This window comes from Oryzias latipes, chromosome 7 (genome assembly GCF_002234675.1).
Source record: "Oryzias latipes chromosome 7, ASM223467v1".
In the NCBI taxonomy this organism is placed as follows: domain Eukaryota; kingdom Metazoa; phylum Chordata; class Actinopteri; order Beloniformes; family Adrianichthyidae; genus Oryzias; species Oryzias latipes.
Window position 1 is genome coordinate 30,611,462 of NC_019865.2, and position 22,335 is coordinate 30,633,796.

Here is a 22,335-nt window from a genome sequence, read left to right on the forward strand (position 1 = left end):
AGGGTTCGATTCCTGGAGGGGAATAAATATTGGTAATGGGGCAATTACCATAACAATGGCGAGCAATTAACATCACCCAGTGAGGGCCCTTAGGCAAGTCCCTTAACGCAACTGCCTCTCAAGCAGTTCAGCTGCAGCTCACCGCTCCCCCAGGGGATGGGTCAAATGTGGAGAAGAATTTCCCCATTGTGGGATAAATAAAGTATCAATTATTATTATTAAAACCCCACAACAACACAATTAAAAAAAATAGAAAACTGTGGAAAAATCTGCCCAAGTTTTGCCGGGCATCATTGTTTTAAACTGAGTTTCACCAGTTAATCATCTACTAAACTTAAAGCATCTGCACAGGTTCACCAAATGTCATTTTAGGGCCTTTATTATCAAAAATTAACTTTTTGAGCTCTTTAGGGTATTAAGTGATCGGCTAAACGCTTTTATTTTCTATGCACACTATTCACATCTGTCTTTGCAAAAGCTTGGATGTTATTTGTTTTCGGAGGCGAGATGCCGACACACTGCAGAGGCCGACTCTTGGATGGCGTCAACCTACTGGATGTATGTAGTCTGGATTTTACTGCTGCAGGGCTGGCCAACCCTGGTCCTCAGGAGCCACCACCCTGCCTGTCTTCCAGTCCTCCCTGACCAGCTTGCTGCTGATTAGCTGACATGGGTTCCACCTCTTGACTGACTGAACACACCTGATTTAGGCAGTCAGCATAAAGACGACCAGGGAAAGCGGGAGAACAGGCTGGTTAAAGCTCTTTAGAACCAGGGTTGGCCAGCCCTGGAATAGTGGTTCAAACATACAGAAGCTTAGTGGCCAGACTTTGGACGTGGCAGCTTTCATGCTTTAAAACCTGAAACTAAAACAAAGCATTCTCTCCTTTTCGTTTGATTATATGCAGATATCACATATGTATCTCAGAACACTTGAGAAGCATTATACCAGACGTGACTTTGAACTCTACCTTCCAGTACTTACAAGGGTGTGGGGTTACCAGATGCACTGCAGGGCAGGTCGATGTCCTCTCGAGAAAAGGCAGTGATAGATTTTGGAAACTTTGTGATTTGTGGAGGCTGTAATACTGAAAAACATATGAACAGAGAAAATGGCATTATTTATAATCTGTGAGTATTTTGAGATTAAATGTCAGTACTAAGGAGTAAACTAGTATAATGTGATATATGTTAAAGAATTTCCAATAGACTTAGTGTGGATGGAGTTGTGCCATCCTAATTGGTGTGAACTCAGAGATATCAATCTAAAACTTTCCACCCATCCATCCATCCATCCATCCATCCATCCATCCATCCATCCATCCATCCATCCATCCATCCATCCATCCATCCATCCATCCATCCATCCATCCATCCATCCATCCATCCCTCTTCTTCCGCTCATTTGGGACCGGATGGCAGGGGCAGCAGCCTAAGCAGAGATGCCTAGACTTCCCTCTCCTCGGCCACTTCCTTCAGCTCCTCTGGGGGGACACAGAGATGTTCCCTGGCCAGCCGACAGACAAAGTCTCTCCTTTGTGTCCAGATCTTTCCTGGGTCTCCACCCAGTGGGACATGCCTGGAACACCTCCCCAGAGAGGCATCCAGGAGGCACGCGGACCAGATGCCCGAGCCACCTTTACTGACTCGATGTGGAGGAGAATCGGTTCTACGTCTAGCTCTGGGTAACCGAGCTTCTCCCCCTGTCTCTAAGGGAAAATTTGGGAAATGAGCTTTTTCTACGGAAGAAGCTCATTTCAGCCGCTTGTAGCCTGTACCTTGGTCTTTCGGTCATGACCCAGAACTCATGACCATAGGTGAGTATTGGAAAATTGAGAGCTTCGCTTTCAGGTTTAGCTCTCTCTGCACCACAACAGACTGGTACAGCGATAAGCTAAAACTAAAAGATCCAAATGTAGGGCAACATGTCTGATCGTCACTGTTCAAGCTTACTTTGAGCCATGTCTGGTATACCTGTCTTCCAAATTTTGTTGAAAAGTTATACTATTGCAAAACTAATTGCTATTCGAACCTTTTTTTTTGGGGGGGGGGGGGGTCAAACCAGATGACTATTTTCATTTTTTGTTTACAGCACTTAAAGAATTGCATGTAGAAAAAAAACTACATTAATCCACTCAAAGATCATGGAATGAAAGAATAAGTGCAAATGATATTATAACTGACCACATGGTGGCACTAGCTCAGTTAGATAAGCTCAGGTAAGTTACTGAACATATTTTTCTTTGAACTTTGAGAGTTTAAACGAGAGAGAAAAGTGTGAAAATGTTCACATATGTGAGAAAAGTGGATGAAGGATGTTTTGAGGAATTTTGCAGCCTTAAAACATTTGTATTTCTACTTTACGGTTTTTAAAAACATTTCTAAATTAACAATTTCCCCTGATATTCTTTTTTTATATTCTATGATGTTAAAAGGCGGGAAGGTTCCTGCAGGAAGTTATGAAACAACGACAGTCAGGGAACCACCTACAGCTGCGACTTCTGCGACAAAGAACGCCTGTTCCGGATGGCTGTCCCAGCCACCAACGACGCTGTTTCTGACAATCCGTGAACCGAGACGAGAGCTAGGATACGTCATCCATGGTGAACACTGACCGACGGAGGCCAACACAAAAAGTCATAAATATTGTTAATAAATAAACAATAACATTATTTGGTACCAAAGTTATGCAAGGTTGCAGACTCCTCTATGCTTTTGTTCAAAACTATTAAAAACTTCACGTAATTATTTTAAAATTCTTTATGTATCACAGTTTTCTGAAATGGTGCAGCACTGAAGTTAATCTGTGTAATTACTAGAGATTTGTTGCTTGTTTTTTCCTGGCATGTTTCTGTTTTTTTTATCTTGTTAAAATACTGGCAGCTTTAGAAATGGTTGCTATTCTAGATAGATAGATAGATAGATATTCTTTATTGATCCCACATTGGGGAAATTCAATTGTCACAGCAGTTCCAAAGAGCAGAGAAAAGAAAAGTGACAGCAATGTGCAAAAGTGAGGGGTGTTCCCAAATGCAAGTATTCAAATACAAAAAATGTGCAAAAATAGAAAAAAGTAAAAAAGTAAGTAAGTAATAAATTATGTACACTATTACAACATAACACATGTTATGCCTAATAATAAAATTATATTCTGCAGTGAACAATAGATAAACGTGTGTCTACATCAGCCTACTTCCTATATCTCATTGTCTTTCCCCATCAGTTAGGGGGTGGGAGGTGTGATAGGGGTCGGGGGGGGGGGGGGGGGGTAGGTATGGGTAGTGGGGCTCTATCTTTTGTTATTTTCGTGTTTGTTTTTATATTATTTATTTTGTTTTGTTCTAATGTAAAGCACTTTGTGTTATGATTTCATAGGAAAACTTCCAGATAAATAAAGTTTGATTGGATTTGATATAAGGAAACCAGAGGAATAAAACAGAATAAAGGATGACAGAGGCTAGCAGTTACATATACGTTATGCATCAAGAAAAGACACTTACTGTTCTGTAGTTTATCTGTTTGTCCACAAGTGAGCAGTAATAAGAAAAAAGACAGGACACAGGTAAGTTTCTGAAGCATCACACATTTGAAACTTTAAACATGAATAAGATCATTTTACAAGATTTGTAGGCGTATGCGCACTCTCCTCTCTGAATGCATCCAAATATACTGTGCAACACCCGTTTGAGTTTTGAGAAGATAACCCCGTTTCCAAAGCATACAAGTCACAAAGGTGGAATGCCTTCAGTAAACAGCAGGATCAGACTGTTGACCCAGCATGCTTTCCTAAAGGCATTGCTTGTAACTGATTGGAAAACATTTAAATAACAAACAGCAGTAAGAAAATTAAAGGATAGACGATGATTCATTCTATCAGACAAGTATTTTTTGTGGAGCAGTAAACAAAGCCTGAAGCAGAGTGCAGTGGAGTAGAGTAAGGCTACTGCAGGACTTAGAAATAGGTTAACCTCTGTAGTGGGTTTGTTGATAATCCTAGGAGCTGTACTCCATTTTTAACCCTAGGTCAAAAAAAGGATCAAACAGTTGTTTTGTTGACAGTATAGACCGGGGGGGGCAAACTACGGCCCGAGGGCTGTAATCGGCCAACCTCCATGTTTGGCCGGGCCCACTGAACAATATCAGAGACCCATGTTTTATCTTTTTATCTGGCCACACGATCAAGAAATGCATAGATCGTGGCATTTTCTTCCCCCTTCTGCAGTCTGTGCTCCAACCTGAAAGCCTCTAAAATCTCTGTCAAACAGAAAAGAAGAAAATTTTCCCCTTCTACGTCACAGTTCATCTTTTTCCGGTTTAGCTCATTCTTTTGGAGCGATCATGCTGACTTTTTTAAACAGTTCATCCTGTTCTGTGTCCTGATTGGCTGAAGACCTGTCAATTAATCTCCTCAGTCGGTGCCGTGTCTCCTGTACAGAAGTGCTGAGCTCTTCAGATCAGAAATCTGTGATTGATCAGATCTTTGTTTTCATTCTAAGATCCTGGAACTAATTTCTATGAAGGTTTGAGAAATTTAAACAAGAGAAAATGGTGAAAATGTTCATGTCTGTCTGACAAAAGTGTATTTAGGCAGTGAGGAGTTTTATTGCCATAAACGTCTGTAATCAGACTCCGTGGATTTCACCGATCAGTTATTTTTAGAACATAACTCCTGCAATAAACGAGGGAACTCTGTTCTGGTGAAAAGGTAACGCATATATATGCGTAGCTGCAGCAGAAGACAGAGAAATTTGCTTTTTCCTTATTACTGGATGAGAAACAGACGCGCAGGACACAGCTGCTCAGTTTTAGTGCAAACTGTGAGACGTGAGGAGCTGCAGCCTCAAAGTCTCAGCTGGAAAATGACAGGAGAGGATCCACTATTTATTGGTTTTTCTTTTTAATGTATCTGTATATTTTTTTCCTGACTTTTTGTCTTTGAAAATCAGTTATTTGGTCATTTTTTGTTTCATAAATAGTGTTACGTATTTTATTAAAAGGATCATGAATGAATACAACTTTATTATAGGGATTTACAATAAAAGAAAGATAAAAGAAGTTTAAGGAGAAGAGTTATTGTGGCCTCACAAGAAAAGGTTTGGGGACTCCACTCTAGCATCCATGTGATGTTGGAAGATTTGTTGTTTTTCATTCTGTCTATCATTCAAACACCACATGAACGCAGCATTTCTCTAAGTTTTACACGAGGTACATCAAGCCGTTGGTGCAATTGGCTCTAAAATGAGTTTTAAGTTTTAACCGAAAAACTCTAAAATGCTCTGTTTTAAAATATAATTTTCAATCCAAATGTTTTCATCCAGATTTCATGTTATTTCTTTCTCACTCCATGCATTTTCTCCTAGTCTGGCCCTTCTATCCAATTTTAGAACCCTATGCGGCCCACGAGCCAGAATAAATGCCCACCCCTGGTATAGAATGAAATAAACACTTCTTTTCATTCCATTTGATTATTTCCTTATTTCCACATTTATATTCAAATTGTTTGGGCGGAGTGATCCAAACTCCAAAGACCCTAGAGAACACATACAGAACGGCCTGACTTAATCAAATGAAATCCGTGGGTTTGAGCAAAGTCACATGTGTGAAGAGTATGAGGGGAAAACACATCCTTGTGGTCAAGAGGGAAGAAAGGGTCTTCAAGACTGTTGGTGCTCAGAAATAAAGTACTTCTTCCTGGAGGAGTACAGTCCCATATGCAGGAGTTTATGCACCAGGATCAGGTCGATACTATTTTAGACATATGTGTCATGGAAACGCAGCAATTCAAAGCTATGAGCTGTATAAACCAAAGAGAGGAGCCATAAGGGTGACTGTTGTGGAGCCCGGTTAACAATGAGACCAGGAAAATTACTCTAGTGGGGACAAACCAAAGTCTCTGGGGTTGAAAGACTGTCTTGTTTTGGGTAAAGAGTTGATACCATCAGACAGAGTATTACTGATATATTATCCTGGTAGGATATGGTAGAGCGTAAAGGGTAAAATAAATCAGAAAAAGTGCCAGATTAACCTCATTTAACCTTGAAAAACAAAATAGCTATGAATCACTAAAACAACTAATTAAACCAAAAAATTATCTTTTTGAATATGGTGGAACATTAACATGTTGATTAGTGCATTTCTAACTTAGAACATAAAAAAAATCACATTTATAATGGTTTGGTCAGAAATACACATAAATAAAATGTTATATTTATCATTATGATGTATGATGCCTCATACAAACCATTACTTAAAATTTAAATGTGTATTTATTTCTGAATTTATTTTTATGATTTGTATTGTTTTTATTTAGTCACGTTTTTTCCATTCAATACAAACATGAACAGTAATATTAAATAATTGTTTCTATGAGCTTTTTTGTTTTTTTACTTCTTTTATTCCATCATTATCAGTGATGCTGGTCCAGGTATCAGAAGGAAGGATTCATTTAAGACAGGTTTTGGTGTGAATTCCTCACAGCCAAATTCGAATAAGGTATTTATCATTTGAGTGTTTATTTTTTTTAAATCCAATATCTTGTTTACATAAATGTTGAGCTAATGAAGAGGACTGCAGATGCAAACAGGGTAAAAACTGACATAAATTTGAAAAAACACCTGGTTCCCAGTCTAACTTATTTCCTAAGCATGGAGGGAGTCATGTCAACAGACTTTGTCACCACTGTCATTAGAATCACTCTTATGTTGAAGTGCACAGTAAAGGTCAGGGCTTCCACTCACGTCTGAAGCAGTACTCACAATGCTTAGGGATGTGGATGGCTCCATGAACAGACGGACACTTGGAGAGGAGGCAGGACAAAGAAAGGAGTAGAATCAGAGGGGGGAGTGGGGAGCCCAGCCCCCAATAGCCCCTCCAACGATGCTGAGGCACACACATCTTTCAGTATCCCATCCAACTCACACAAGACACCCCCGCACTCATTAGTCCTTTAAAGCACACTCCGCTCTAGCTTATGTGCTAAATCAAGCACACCATCCAGGAACTCCCCGATGTGGTCTAAAGAAGTGAGCAGCGGTGTGATTTAGACTGGGATGAGGAGTGGGGGGTGGGTTTGGGAGGGTTGGGACTTGCTCTGCGGTTTAGAGTGAGAGACTCTGAGTGTCTTGCTCGCCCCACCGTCTCATGTTCAGCAGTCAGCTGTGGAGGAGATAAACAGAGGAGAAAGAGGGGTAGATGGGCAGCAGATCAGGAGGAAAGTCACAAACATAAAATCCATTTTTAGATTTAAGTTCAAGAACTCAAGCATTAAAGGACCTGACATCTGCTGGGGCACAGAGGTAGAGCGGTCAACCTCTGACGGAGGATTGCAGGTTCAGTCCCTGACAATGTGTTTAAGTGTCCTGAGCAAGACCATTGAATGTAAAAACAACGGACAGCTCAACCCCTCCCTTCTCATATTCCCAAATAGAAAGTACCATTGCTTCCTGGCATTGGCGACAGTAGCTGCCATAGGAAGACCAATCACTGTCAACTGGTTTGAACATGGCGGTGCCCGTATCAGGAAGCAAAGTAAGGGATTTTGCCTCATTTCGGGAGAGCTGGAGGTAAGGCATTCTCTATGGGTGACGTCACAGCTTGATGGACCTTCGTTCATCGATTTTTCAGTCTATGAACGAGACACTGAACGCCATGTTGCTCCTGGTAGTAAGTTAGCGTCAGTGTTTTCAAAATGATCTCGATATATATATACATATATATATATATGTATATATATATATGTATATATATATATATAGATAGAATGCTAAAAAATGGTAAATAGGATATACTATGTTACTATATATATACATACTTACATGCATGCATACATACATACATATATATAATTATATATATATATATAATTATATATATATATATAATTATATATATATATATATATATATATATGTATGTATGTATGCATGCATGTAAGTATGTATATATATAGTAACATAGTATACCCTATTTACCATTTTTTAGCATTCTATCTAGACTTTTTTAAGGTGGAGAAATCAAATTGAATACGCTGCCCCAGGCTTTTTTCTTACAACTGCTTGTACAGCAACACTGGTCCCTTTTGTTGCACTTTCTAGCTCATTTCTAAAATGTCGATTGTAAAACAATAAAACAGCATAGCTACGAGCGAAGGCCATCGCTAGTAACATTGTGGTGCAGAGAATTAAGGACATTTCATTTGATATTGAAAAACTGGGGTGAAAAGAGTGGGGTTTGAATTTTTGTCATTGGTGCAATCCGACACCGCTCAGTTGCAAATTTTTTAAGACGAGTAGACAATGACATGAATATGAGCGAAGAGCCTTAAGGGCCAAACAATCAGAACAGATTCATTTGTTTATCTGATCAGAATGGCAGTGGTTTGTACTTCTGAATAAGTTTACTATTTGTATCATTTTCCTGATTTAAATTTAGAAGTTTACAGTGAGGATTGAATAGTGAATTATATACCATTTAACGTGAATCCAGATTTAATGTCGACAAACGTTTTTTTTCCAGATGGAGTTTTTCTTCATCTTATTTCCGGTCTGTAATCATGAAATATATTTAGTTTCTATTTCTGTTCTGTGGGAAAAAAATAAAAAAAGTATCCCATTGTAAGAAACCTTTCATGATTTCATTTGTATTTAATGTGATTGCAAGGTTCACAGGATGCAGGCTAAATAGTTGGCCCTCACACATTTTCACCTCCCTAAATCTGGCCCACTTTGGAAAACGTTTGGACCCCCCTGGCACCTATAAGTCCAGGAGTTATGGTTGTTCAAAGAGTGTTATTTGCTGTAGCTGGTGACAGCTGTATCATTAAAGGGTTAAGGCAAAGCCTTCTGGATAACAAAGTTTCCTCATTATGAGTCACAGTGATAGATGTTTTTCCAGAACAAATGGAATAATTGTTGTCTCAGTTGTTTGTTTCAAAGCACTTAAATTAAATTTGTAAATGATATAACTCCATCAACTTTATCACTCTATCTCCTGGCCCTCCAATACACATACATATACACACACAGTTTAACAATGATGACTGGCTTGATTAAAACCCAAACTGCAATCCATTTTACATATTATACTTTAACCTTTTGGTCTGTTGTCAGGAAGGAAGAAATATTGTTAAATGATGAAACCAATCTGTCAACACATAAACATCAACTGAAAGTGTCAACTACTTATAGCAGTGTAGAACAATAACATGAAGAAGGATAGGGACTTTTAAAGGTTTCAGTTTAAATGGTAGTTAAGGACAAAATATACTTTATGTATTTTATTTTACACATGATCAGTCATTTATGAATCTGACAACTTGTAGATTTTTGCTACGAGACTTGAACCCACAAGATATATCCATCTGTCACCGGAAAGTACCTCATTGGAGACAATATCAAAAACATCAGGATGCCAAAGAGAAAAACAAAACAGTAATATATTTTTACCATGCAGTCAGAATGACTGCACCTCCCTCCAATACCCAAAGCTTTGGATTTAGAGGTGAAAATACCTTAGGAAAATCTTTAGGTATAAAAAAGACAATCTTTAAAAAACAGACAAAAATTCCTGCCAACCTTCAACATACTTCACCACAGCATGGAACTATTCTAGCTTTAACATCACAGCTCAAATAAAGATTTTCATTTTTCAAACATCTTAACCAGCACTTTTCTACCTTCCACCAAGACCCAAATGGCTTTACAGTCCCATTCACCCACACATTCACACTCTGATGGCAGCTCCATTGCCGAACACTGGCGCCAGTCTATAACCACCAGGAGCCGCGTGGGGTTCAGTGTCTTACCACTCTACCTCTGCATCACAGCTGTTCACGTTAAAGAGATATGCGTCATGGTTTACCAGCCGCAATTCCTGCCAAGGTAATAGTTCTTCCCCTACCCCCACGGCTTCTCCCTACCCCTCCAATTGTTGGGGCATTTGGAGGGGTAGGGTTGTCTGAAATAGCTTTTTTAAGGGCAAACCCTTGTGGCGGAGGGATGCCAAGCCGTGCCAAAATTAAAAAACTTTGTTTCTTACTGTAACACAACATCATAATATTCACTTTTCACATTATGTCTTTTTGTATGAGATGTGGAATGCCCAGAAAAACTGACATTGTTTTGTGTTTGCCAATATCTTAAGGTTTAAATTGGCCTGTTTAAAAAAAAAAGCCAAACAGTTGACTAGGAGGCACGAATTACAGATCCTTCAAAAGGGCACATAGGCCTTTTGCCCAGAGGCCCTTAACATCAAGGTAAATGGTAAATGGTGTATACTTGTACAGAGCTTTCCACCTCCCTCTAAGGCCCAAAGCGCTTTACAGTCACAAACCCATTCACCCATCCACACACATTCACACACTGGAGCCAACCTTCCACCAGAGGCAAGGTGGGGTTCAGTGTCTTGTCCAAGGACACTTCAAAACATGGGCGGACAAGGTGGGAATTTAACCTGCATTTTTCCGATGAGAGCTCGACCGCCCTACCACTGCACCACGCCCGCCCTGAGGTGCCTACCACATCCTTGCTAAAATATATAAGGAGACGCAGGAGATATTTTGAATATTGCAGGTCCATTTTAATCAAATTTGCACTTGTAAAACCCTGTGAAAACTTGAACAAATGAAAAACAACTTAAGTTAATGACCAGATTGTGTGTTTCAGATCATAAAAACATGTTCCCACATCAGATCTTCTAAGGACTCGGTCACTCCACACTTCCTCATCGAAACCACAGCTCCTCTCTCTGGATCCTGCCATAGACTTTCTCTACATCTACAAAGACACAATACAGATCCTTGTGACCTTCTCTGTTCTCTAGAGACATCCTCAACCCAAGAACCAACAACCTTTCTATTCTTCATTCCCTTCAATGTCTTCCTCACATCATCCCTTTTGATCTTTGCTGCTTTCTGCTTTGCGGCCATCTCTGCTCCTCTCTACAAACTTGATCACCTTAGCCTGCTGAACCTCCTTCCATCTCTGTTTCTCTGTCTCACCTGTACAGATCTACCTCTACCTCCTTTGTGTCCAACCTGTCATCCAAGCCCTCACACGCCCTTTGTCTGATCTTTTCCACATCCACCTCCACCTTGTGCTGCATCTTCCTGTTTCCAGTCTGGTTTTCTGTCAATGTCCCACTTTTTCTTAGCCTCCTTCTCGAATCTAGAAGAAACATCCAATCTCCCAAAGCCTTTTCCAACTCTTCCCTGAAAAAGGACACGCCTACAGCCAGAATCAACATCCAACCAGATGCATGCAGCTCTGACAGACGACACAATGGATTTAGAGTTTCTTTTATGTCATCTTTATGTAAAAAATACAATTTAAACATACCAGTATTAAAATTGTAAATACTGTGGTATTTCTAACTGCCTCCTCTAAAAGGTTGTATCTATTATTTGTCTACAGCCTCTGGAGCAAACGTGACTTGCCAGTCTGTGTGTGACACACAGTTTCCTGGTACTCTAGTATTTTCCTCATCCCCCTGCTGTCAGTTCATTTCACTGCCATATGGTAAATTTCCTTTCGCTCTGACAAACCAGGACTACCTCTTCTTTCCTGTTTCCCCTCCCCCACACCATCTAAACACCCCCCACTCTCCCCCTGTCAAGTGCCACTCCCTCCATCTATTTGAATTAACTCAGTTTTACACCCCTGCCCCCCCACCCCCACGGGAGGGTGGGGGCGGGGGGCAGTTACTTGCCACTGTTTTAGTTTCTGTTTTAATTGTCTCCACAAAATGCGGTCATCTGCTTTTTAGCGATGTCTCGGTTTTATCACTTCCAAGTTTGAGGAGGTTTGAGGTGAACCAGGTTTTTATTTCAGACAGGCAGGAGGAGAGGGAGGCAGGTGGAAGAGAGGAGTTGGGTTTACTGGACAGATAGAGCTGAGTGTCAAAACAATGAAAATCAATGTTGAATTTACTGCATATATTGCATAGGGGTAGGAGGCAGGTAATGAAGAGGAGGGGACCGAGAACAGAACCTCAAGGAACACCAGAGAAAATGAGCGAGGGTCAAGATTTAGAAGAATTCAGTTGGATGAACTGAATGCGGCTTGAGAAATATGAATGAAACCAGCGGAGGGGGGTGGACTTGATACCAAGAGATAAAAGTCTGTGAAGGAGAATGGAGTGGGATATGGTGTCAAATGCAGCACTCAAGTCAAGTAGGATGAGGATGATGATGAGTCCAGATCAGCTGCTAGGAGAAGGTCATCAGTTAGCAGTTTCAGTGCTATGAGGGAGGTGAAAACCGGATTGAAAGGGTTCAACGAGATCATTTTGATTGATGGTGAAGTTGGAAGGAGACTAGTTTTTGAGTGTTTTGGAGATGAAGGGGAAGTTAGAAATAAGACGGAGATTATCAATTGGAATTGGAGTCTGAGCCGGTTTCTTTTAGGATGGGTTTGACAGCAGTGGTCTTGAGGAGTGAGGGGACAATACCGGATGTCAATGAGGAGTGGATGATAGCAGAAATAAAGGGTAGAAGAGAAGGGATGCAGGATTTAACCAGGGATGTTGGGAGGGGATCAAGCAGACATGTTGATGGTTTGGACTTATGGGTGAGGCGGGAAATTTCACTGGGATCGGGGAGCTGAAAGGAAGAAAATATATGAGAAACAGAAACACAGTCAGAAGGGATGGAAGGAGAGGTGGATGAATGGAGATGCTGATGGATATCTTGAATTTTCTGGTTAAAGAATGATTGAAGAGAATTACAGTCATCATCTGAATAGAAATGAGGAGGAAAACTGACACGGGGTTAAAGGAAAGTTTTCATTAAAGAAAAAAGAATTTTAGAATTTCCCTTATTTGCATCAATCAGTTCAGTAAAATATTTATTTTTAGTGTTAGAAACCAAGTCCTTGTATTGTAAAATACGCTCTTTGTAAATTTCCTTATGAATGGGAGAGCCAGTTTTTTTGACTTATTAAAAGGCATTTCTCCTTATTTCCAAAACTATGCCACAAAATATTGAAAAGATTATTTCCATAAAGGAAACTATTGCATCAAACAGGGCAATGCTGCATATTACATTTTACATCTTGACTAAACTGCAACAACGCAAAGTAATCACATTACTTATAAATGTGATTGAATGCTTATCTGCAAAACGCATGTTAGCATTTAGAAACAAGAAGAAACACAATTGTTGTTGTTCAACAGTGCTTATGTTTCTGAGGCACAAGATTCATATTTTTATGCTTTGATTGAACTAGATTTGCCGGTTTTGAGACCATGGTAACACACATTAACAAAACAAACCAAACATTCGATCTCTTCACCTTAACACACCTCATTTGCACCAGCGTTTACATGGACAAAAGTAATCAGAATAAAGGCCTGATCAGAATAAAAATGCATCATGTAAACACAATCATAACAAAAATAAAAGATCATCTTGCTCTGTGCCATAGCTTTGTTTGTTTACAATGAAACTCATTATTTCTTCTTCTATGGCTGTTTCCGGTATTTTAGACAGTCCTGCGCAAGTCATAATCATTTATTCTGACTGAAAGTGTGGTGTATGTAAACATTTGTTATAATTGGATAAAGTTTTTCTGGATCCATGTACACAGTTCAATTTTAATCCGATCAAAGATATTTTGCACATGTAACCGTAGTTTGTGTGACTGTGCAACTGGCAACCACAGAAATGTTTTCTCAGCATTGTCTACTTTACTTTTGGTGATACTCTGTAAAGCATTGCTAGTTGAGTTGAGGAAAACATTACATTTTAGACATTTCCACTTTGACACACCCATTAGACAGAGGTTGCATTCCTGCTTCCAGCCAGTGTCCAAAGTTGTCATATCTGATTGTGGCTTTCGTCATTAGGGTTTGGTGCATTAGCTTTCCTCAGTGGTGGTCTAGAGCTCAATGCCGGTTGCTCAACTTATTTTCCACATTAATTCCCAATTTAGAAGATTAACTGAATTGATTTTATAACTACTAGTTTTTTTCCGTTGGCTTAAATGAACTACGTACACCATAACCCTTGTGCTATCCTAGGCACTTTACCATTGGGAGTGGGGTCATCTAGACCCACTAGACAGTGCTCTGAACCTTTTTTCTTCAATGATTTGTGATCTTCACTGGTGTCCATGGATTACATGAAATCTTTCCACCTTTATCCACCTTTGTCATGGTAGGGAGAACACGTCAATGGTCATCTTGACCCCATAGGATAGCACAAGGGTTAAAGAGACAAATCAACAGTTTGAATGACCATGTTTTAAAATATTTTAAAAAGAATATAAACTTTTTTTTTTTTGCTATCAAGTAACACATTTCTGTTCATTTAAGCCACTATCACTAATACCATGTTAAAAAAAGAGAACCCTTTCAAATTTTCATAAACAGTAACGAATAAAAACGTGTGGGATATTTTTCCTGCTATGACTTCCTTGTTAGTAAAAGGGGAAGATCACACAACTATTTTCTGCCACAGCGACATCTGTTGGATTTCTCTAGCATTGCATACCTGTAGCAATTAGTAGAGACGGCTAAATCAGATTGAGTTGGGTTTGGAACTTCTCTTATTGATTATTGCCTCAAAATCTGATAAACCATTTGGCTGAGCCGACAGTTAAAGGGCTGAAATGTACTTTATGTTATTAACTTATTTTGTTTTGTTTTTTGATGCGTCTCTGTTTATAATGGGATATAATGGGATATTACAACATATTGTAATATTGTAAACAAGTCTTTGGCTAAACAAATTAGACAACAATCTGTGCACACAAAGAATGCAGAAGATGTAAAGAAAAAAGTGACCTAAAGCTAATTCAATCGTAAAAGATTAGATTAAATCAGTGAGTCAGGGCTCCTTCAGGTAAATAATACTAACAATCAATCAATCCAAAACAAGTAAAACAGAGGTAAAAGCCAGAAGGCAGTCAGTTCTAATTATATTATTTTTAATGATCCAATTTGCTTGTATAAATGTATTTACTAATTGGACAAAAAAGCAAAGTTTCTGTAGTTTTTTCTTTTCAATATGCTTTTGTTAGATGTTTGATTTCAATCCATCTTCAGACAGTTGGATACTTTAGTCATCCCCATCAGGAGAAACTTGGCTGTGTGATAACACACATCATTGAAAAATAAATCCAATAGATAAATGCGTAAACAGATACAAAATAGATATACTTAAAAAGCTTCCTAAGGGATGTTATTAAACCTAAAGCAGCCTGGAAAAAGGATTTTAAATATGCATCTTTAAAATTAAAAAGACTTTATAGATATCACAGTGATCTCAAATAGTAATAAATGACAGTTGTACATTTATACTAAAACAACAGTCTAAAACAACAGTGTATAAGAATCATATAATCTTTACTACAATCCAATATTAAGCTTTTATTTTCCAATGGGAGATGTAGAAGAGTTGTGAAACAATTTAAGGAGCTATAGACATGAATAATGCTTTCACATTCAACATTTAACCCCTTAAAGGGTACATTTAAAAGGAGGAGCCGCAATGACTCAGGCACACCTCAAATGATCTGTAATGTTAGAAGTTGATTTCTGGTAAAGCACACACACACACGTGTGTGTTTGTGTGTGTGTTTGCTATCCCAGTGTGCTTTTTGCAGCTGCGCATGTTTTTCCCCTAATTGGTTTCTCTCCATCCATCCATCCATCCATCCATCCATCCATCCATCCATCCATCCATCCATCCATCCATCCATCCATCCATCCATCCATCCATCCATCCTCTTAAAACACAAACACACACGTGCTCCTCCAGCCAGACAAAAGCAGTTGGTTTCCTTTGCGTTACCTTTGCAGTTGGTGTTCCTCCAGTTGGATCATTTTTTATCGGTAATCCTCCATCTTCCTTTGTCCCCGTCCCTGAATAGATTCAGTCTCCTCCACAGCCTATTGACTGTTCTTCCGCCTTGTGTGAGCTTTTTTTTTTTCCTGCAGTGGTACATGAAACACACCCTTTGAAGCTCTGCCCATGACCCCCCTCTCCCCCTCCCTCTCTTTTCTCATTGGCTCCTGCTATGAAAATATGACATCAGCCTCCATGGTACCCTCCTCCTGATCATCTTTGGGTGTTCCCTCATGCTGCTACCTCTGCCTCTATGTTAGGCCCCCTGTTCACTGACATCTTTGTTTAGGGACGCTACACTCTGCTATCCAATGTACAGATGCAAATGCTCCTTTGTATATAAAGATAATCCTGCTAAACAAGAAGTCGTAACTGTTTGTGAAATATGAAGTGAGAATTGTGCCACTACAATAATAGCAAAAGTTATAGTTTTTAAATCAAAATTTCCTTAAATGCATTCAAAGTGAACAGATTTGAAAAAAAAAAGTCTAAGTTGCAAATAAAAACTAAAATTTTTGTTTGTAAAATCCCAGCTGTTGTCCAAATCTCTTTCACGGCTACATAACAAGTTTGCATTTTTGAGGTATTGACCTTATTCTTCCCCAATCTTTATTTTTCTTCGCGTCTGTGAGGTTTTTTTGTTTTATTTTTACCAATGTGCTACAAAGCAGTCATTCACAGTGGATTCAGATCGGTTCAGAACAAAAGGAGCCTAAAATATACCATAGCTTTGTTATTTATACCACAATAACTCTTATGTTTTAAATATAACTGAACAACTCGATTTTTTTTCATGAATAAAACAATCAAATTGAAATAGTAAAATAGTTTTCCACATATATCTTTGAGAAAATTGGAACATCTGCCTTCTGAAGCAAACTTTCTCTACTAAAACATTCACATCGCAATTAGAAAAAGGCTTTTCTCTTCTTTTAAGTAATGTCTACTTTTGTAAGCTGTCATTTTTTTCTCTACTTACTGCAGCTGTTAATCTATAATTATGTTTAAAGTACATTTGTCACAGAAAATGTATATAAGTCATGAATATTAATTTATCGCTTCCATTCTGGAGAAAATCTAAAAGTGTTGAAAAAGGTTAAATCAGTGAATAGATGTCTGAAAACTGTGGAGAGTATAGAAACAGGAATTCAGTGGTGTGAATGACTGCTGCTGTGAGTCACCTTGATGTTTAACAATTCTATCTGTATTCTGGAAGCAGTTGTAAAACAGGTATGATTCTGTTTTATAAGAGGGTTTGTGCATGCGGGGAGGGGGGGGGGGGTGTTCTAAAATTGAGAATTGACAAAATGATACTCTGCATCCAGGCAGGCGTCTCCGGGATTCCTAAGAAATCTGTACAAACATAATTAATATAAATACAGCTTAGCCTCAAATCAAAAGGGGTTTATTCAAATATGCACCTCATGTGTCAGAGGATTCATAGCCCACATGATAACCGTAAAATCTGTCCAACATAAGAAGCCTTCAGGTCTCAGCTGTTGGACAGGACAAGTTAAAAAGAAAAACAACTAAACAAAAAATTCGAGAAATGGGTAATTCTAACTGGTTATAAATATGAAAAAAGAATGTAAGCATCATTAAAATACTTCAAGATACCACACCACTAAGCAGGTATAGATTTTTATTTGGATTTGATGAAACTATTGGATCCTCTGCACTTCAAGATAGGATAGTGTTTATGCTTTTAACCCTTTCACTGCCTACTCAAACAAACGTTAGAGGACATGCAGAAAACACATCTATTATGTATATTACTCACCAAAGCGATAAGCAGGATCTTTTTTAATTGATTTTGTCTCGCTTGGGTGGGTAAAGGGTTGTAATGGGGGTTCAGATTTTCTAAGGATAAACATTTCTGTTGCCGCTCAAATATTGAATGGTAAACAGTTGAAGCAAGTTAACTATCATGTTTTCCTTGATTTAAAGTGGGGATTCATTTTGTCCCATTATTCAGAATTTGACTCCCAGTTTGTATTGGAGTGGGTAATAGGAGTCAAACAAAAGGTATTGATCTGTGTGTGGGGGGTTTCCTGTAGATTTCTACTTGCAGGTAACCCTCTACCTCAGACTTTGTAGGTTCAGATGGTCTCGTTTTAGAAAGTGCGAAAGCTTACCTGAACTCTGGCAAAGACCAGTCTGCCAAAGACCTTGGTCCTTTTGTTAATGATGGTTACACAGGGAATAAACTGCCCATAGCAGAGGCTAAAATGTCCAACAGAATGGTCGAATCTGAATTGCTTACCTACAGCTTCTCCCTGTTCATCCCTCTATGCAGAGAGATATGGAAAAAAAAAAAAAAAGGATTCAAATTCTGATGCTACCACTGTCATTAATAATCAACAGTCATCTACGTTGTACACTCGAAAATATATAACAACAACAACATTGGCTTTCTAACATTAAAAAGTCATGGAGGAACATAACTCGATGCTTAGGCCAAATCCTAGTTTCTCTACCCCTCTGGCTCCTCCCTGTTGCTCCAATTGTTGGAGCATTGGAAGCTGTGGTGATGCTTGACGTGACGTTTTTTTAAGGAAGAGCTGTAGTGACTCAGGGCTGTGTATCCCTCCGCCGGTAGGGTGACTTGTGCTGGAGATGTGCTCTGGAGCACAGAAGTTTACATTTAAATGTAAGGCTGTATTCAGAAAGATTACATTTGGTTCCCTTTATCCCTTGTGCTATCCTATGGGGTCAAGATGACCATTGACAGTGTTCTCCCTACCATGACAAAGGTGGATAAAGGTGGAAAGATTTCATGTAATCCATGGACACCAGTAAAGATCACAAATCATTGAAGAAAAAAGGTTCAGCGCACTGTCTAGTGGGTTTAGATGACCCCACTCCCAATGTTAGAGTGCCTAGGATAGCACAAGGGTTAAGTGAACCAGAGTTCGTTTCCCTCGATAATCTGGAACAAATTGTCAATCTGAATACCCCCAAGCAAACGCTGGTCCGGGACCAGGAATTGTCTCAGACCCATCTTTGGATCTGGTCTTGGTTCGTTTCCAATCGGACTGAACTTCAGTTCGCTCTGAGTTTCCTCACTCTGAATACAATTCATCCTCAGAGCCACCGTAACTGACGTAAACAGTAGTAATGTAGTGACTGATGAACTGCGGACAAACATTTGGCTCAACCTATTATTTGTATAGAAAGTTCATTTTAACACAGCTGCAAACGCTCTTACAGGCGCTGCTGTGACGTGACGTCATCCTAAAAGCTACCTAGTAGTTCCTTAACAGAATTCTCTTCAATCCAATGGCAACACCACAACGATGAGACACAGCAACTCATTGAAATGTGGTTAGATGAATTTAGGCTGATTAAAACAATTTTTAAAGTGATCCACATTGCTTTTCACTGCCATCCCAACAATCTATATGTTATAAACACTTATCAGTGAACCTTATTAGCCGTCTTCTTGCTGGTGACCGCCCTGCAGCATGACTCCACGGACCAAAGCAGCAGTAAACAGTGTTCTACTTGATGTTGATATGGACACGTCAGTGAAATATAAAGTTTGAATGAACTAAAGTGCAGGACTTCCATAAGTTTGTTCTCTAGTAGCTTTGCCCCGTCCTCGTAAATCCTGACCTATGAGTGAAGAGGTCTTTAGTCACATGCTTTTGTTTATAAGCTTTAGTCTGGAACAGGAAAGTCCCCTTAATGGCAGTCTGAATATAGACTAAACGCTAGGTTCAGAGCTCGACCCGGACCAAATCAACCAGACCGGATCTGGACCAAACAGTTTTCCCAGTCTGAATACACCCTGAGTGACAGGGTTCGTACAGGCATGAAAAACCTGGAAAAGTTCGGGAAATTGAAAATGCAATTTCTAGGTCCTTTAAAAATTGTGAAAAATGAAATCTTGTGTAAAGTTTTGGAAGAGTCGTGGAAGCTCAGTGCAGTCTGTTAAAACAAAAGACAAACCTTTTTTCCACAACTACAAAGCAAAGAACTCCAAACAGGCTGGGCTTTAACCTCAGCTGCTCATGAAAACAGAAGAAAAGTCACAAAGTGTCAGTGTCATCGACACGATCCGTTTAGCTTGTGTTTGTCACAACATCATTCATACTTTATCCACTAACAGTAGAAAGAACAACGTTAAGGAAGTACTAAATATTGACCAGGATGAACTGTTTCTTTTTTGTCTGTGAGTCAGTCCCAACGACAATATCAGACACAAAGCAGCAACGTCTGTGGGAGACCCGGTGGACGCTCACATTGATGGTGTGGTCAACATTACTGTCATTTTTTTCTGATTTCGCTTTAATACATTTTAGCGAGGGGACGAGGACACGTCCAGAACTTGCATTACTTGAACACGCTGGTTTACTAAGAGAAAGAGTCATGATGTTAGTGACTTCTGTGGAGTTTGTTTAAACAGTAATGAGTTCTTGTGATGATTATGATATTATTTATGGGGAGTTGTTTGGGGTGTTCTCTTGTACTTTATTGACGGTCCCCGCCTGCCTCGGCAGCTTCACATCAAAGAAAACTCTGGCTGGAACTCTTCTTCTGCATCACCACAGACAAAAATGAACAGTTCCTGCTGCTCAATAGAACTACATCCAGCGTTTTACTCTGCAATGTTGGTGGTTAAAGTCCGTAGGAAGAACAGACTGGTGGTATTGTGACGAGCACAAAACAAAAAACAGATCATGTCTGTGACACAGACACTTTGTGGCATTTCAACTTTTAATTGCAGCTCATAGTTGTCATGAACAGATGAGATTAGTTAGTTTGTAGTTTTTTACTTTTGTAGTTCACTGATTCTTGAGTCGGGACAAAACATGTCCCACATAAAAAAAACTATTTTTTATGGATAAAAATCAGTCATTTCAAATAGATTAACTTGCTCACTATACCAGATCTAAGGGAATTGTAAACACCGTTACGTTTTAGCCTAGATAATTACTTTTTTTTTTAATATATATTAGCTCTAATGTATGACTAGTGATTAGGCGCCCAATGTTTTTACTCTAGTCCTCAGCATTAGGTCACAATAGTCACCAGCATTGAAAAACATGAAGTCTTTATAAGTGTAAAAACCCTTATATTAAATTAAAGATGTGGGTTAGAAATGTAGAAACAATAAATATCATGGAAAACTAAACATTTTTTGAACAGTAAGTTAAAAAAAAATCTGTTTTTTTCAAGTTATTTTGTCCCGACTCTCAAGAATCAGTGAGTTCTTAAAAATATTAGAACAAAGACCCCCATGTTTTTTTTTTAAATATAAAGCAGTGCACTTTCACACGTGACTGTAGTTTCCTCCGTACCAACACAAACAGCCTTACCAGCAAGGCAGAAAAGCTTGTCAAAATCTTGACTTGATTTAGCTGCACCAACTACAATAGTCTGACACAAAATGTGTTTCTTTTTAGTTTTGGAAATTCTGTGAAAAGTTATGGAAAAGTCCGAAAACCGTTGCTAAAAAAAGTGTGAGAACCCTGAAGTAATGACTTTCTGTTTAGCATGACTTTCTAAAGTTATAAAACAGATGTTGTGTGTTTCCCAAGCCTGGCAGCCATGTTCTAAAGTAGATGACCGGCGATTATTGATGACGTCATCGAGCGATAGTAACGTCCAAATTTGAAGAGACTATTTTTCCATATCTCACCACTTGGGGGGATACATGTAGGGAGAGTGAGAAGCAGTGGGGGGAGGGAAGCAATTCGGACACGGCTTTACATTTAAATGTAGACGTCTGTGCTTCAGACCACACCTCATGTGAAGAAATACGCTTCTCCTCCGTGTCACAGTGGGATGTGGATCACAGTACCAGAGGGATGGGCAGCCTTGAGCCACTCATCTTTATAAAAACACTTTCAGACACCACTACAGCTCCAAATGCCCCTAAACAGGGAGGAGCCAGAGGGGTAGGAAAGCAATTTGGATTTAACTCACGTTTAACCGAATAAAAGAGCTCTAGCGTGCCATGACAGACACTCATTTCCATGTTATAATGCGGGTGAATACTTTTTTTTCCTGTCTTGGTCGTGGCAGTATTGCTCCCAAGGGGTGGCTATGGTGCAGAGGTTGACCCCTGATCCAAACATCACAGTTTCTCTACCCGTCTTGCCTGGCCATGTGTCAAAGTGTCCTTGGTTAAGACACATTGTCCTGGTGGTTAGAGGTTGGATCCATGTATGGCATACATCAATGTATGCATGTAAGTGTGCATGGAACTGGCTATAAAGACCTCTGAGACTTACAGGAAGGTAAAAAAAAAAAAAAGAGTTTTTCACCAAACGGTGTTTGGAACTACAGGATTATTCCAGGCAGTTTGTTCCACTTCAATGTCTGATGTGTGAAAACAAACCAAACCAGAGAGGGTGAGACTTGTTAGCATTACTTCCCATTCTGACTGAGTCTGTGGTTCCAATCCCAGCTTGACAGTAGAAGAAATAAACAAACATAACCAGTGAATGCTACACATCATGCTGTGAACCAAAATAAACGGGTTTGGA

General features: G+C 39.2%; 1 protein-coding gene across 2 annotated transcripts in view; it reads right to left on the bottom strand.

Annotated features, from left to right (window-relative positions):
- Positions 1–15,972, bottom strand: part of LOC101164215 (neural cell adhesion molecule L1.1) — a 50,764-nt gene extending 34,792 nt beyond the window's left edge. Inside the window, exons 1-4 of one of the 2 annotated variants that reach the window (XM_023957039.1) lie at positions 15,788–15,972; positions 6,756–7,155; positions 3,501–3,515; positions 986–1,088 (exon numbers count right to left, since the gene is read on the bottom strand). In XM_023957039.1, coding sequence (XP_023812807.1) covers positions 986–1,088; positions 3,501–3,515; positions 6,756–6,894 — 257 coding nt within the window. In that variant the 5' untranslated portion in view covers positions 6,895–7,155; positions 15,788–15,972. The remainder of the gene's footprint in view (positions 1–985; positions 1,089–3,500; positions 3,516–6,755; positions 7,156–15,787) is intronic. The other variant, XM_023957040.1, reaches the window with a different exon arrangement.
- Between the last annotated feature and the right edge of the window lie 6,363 nt (positions 15,973–22,335).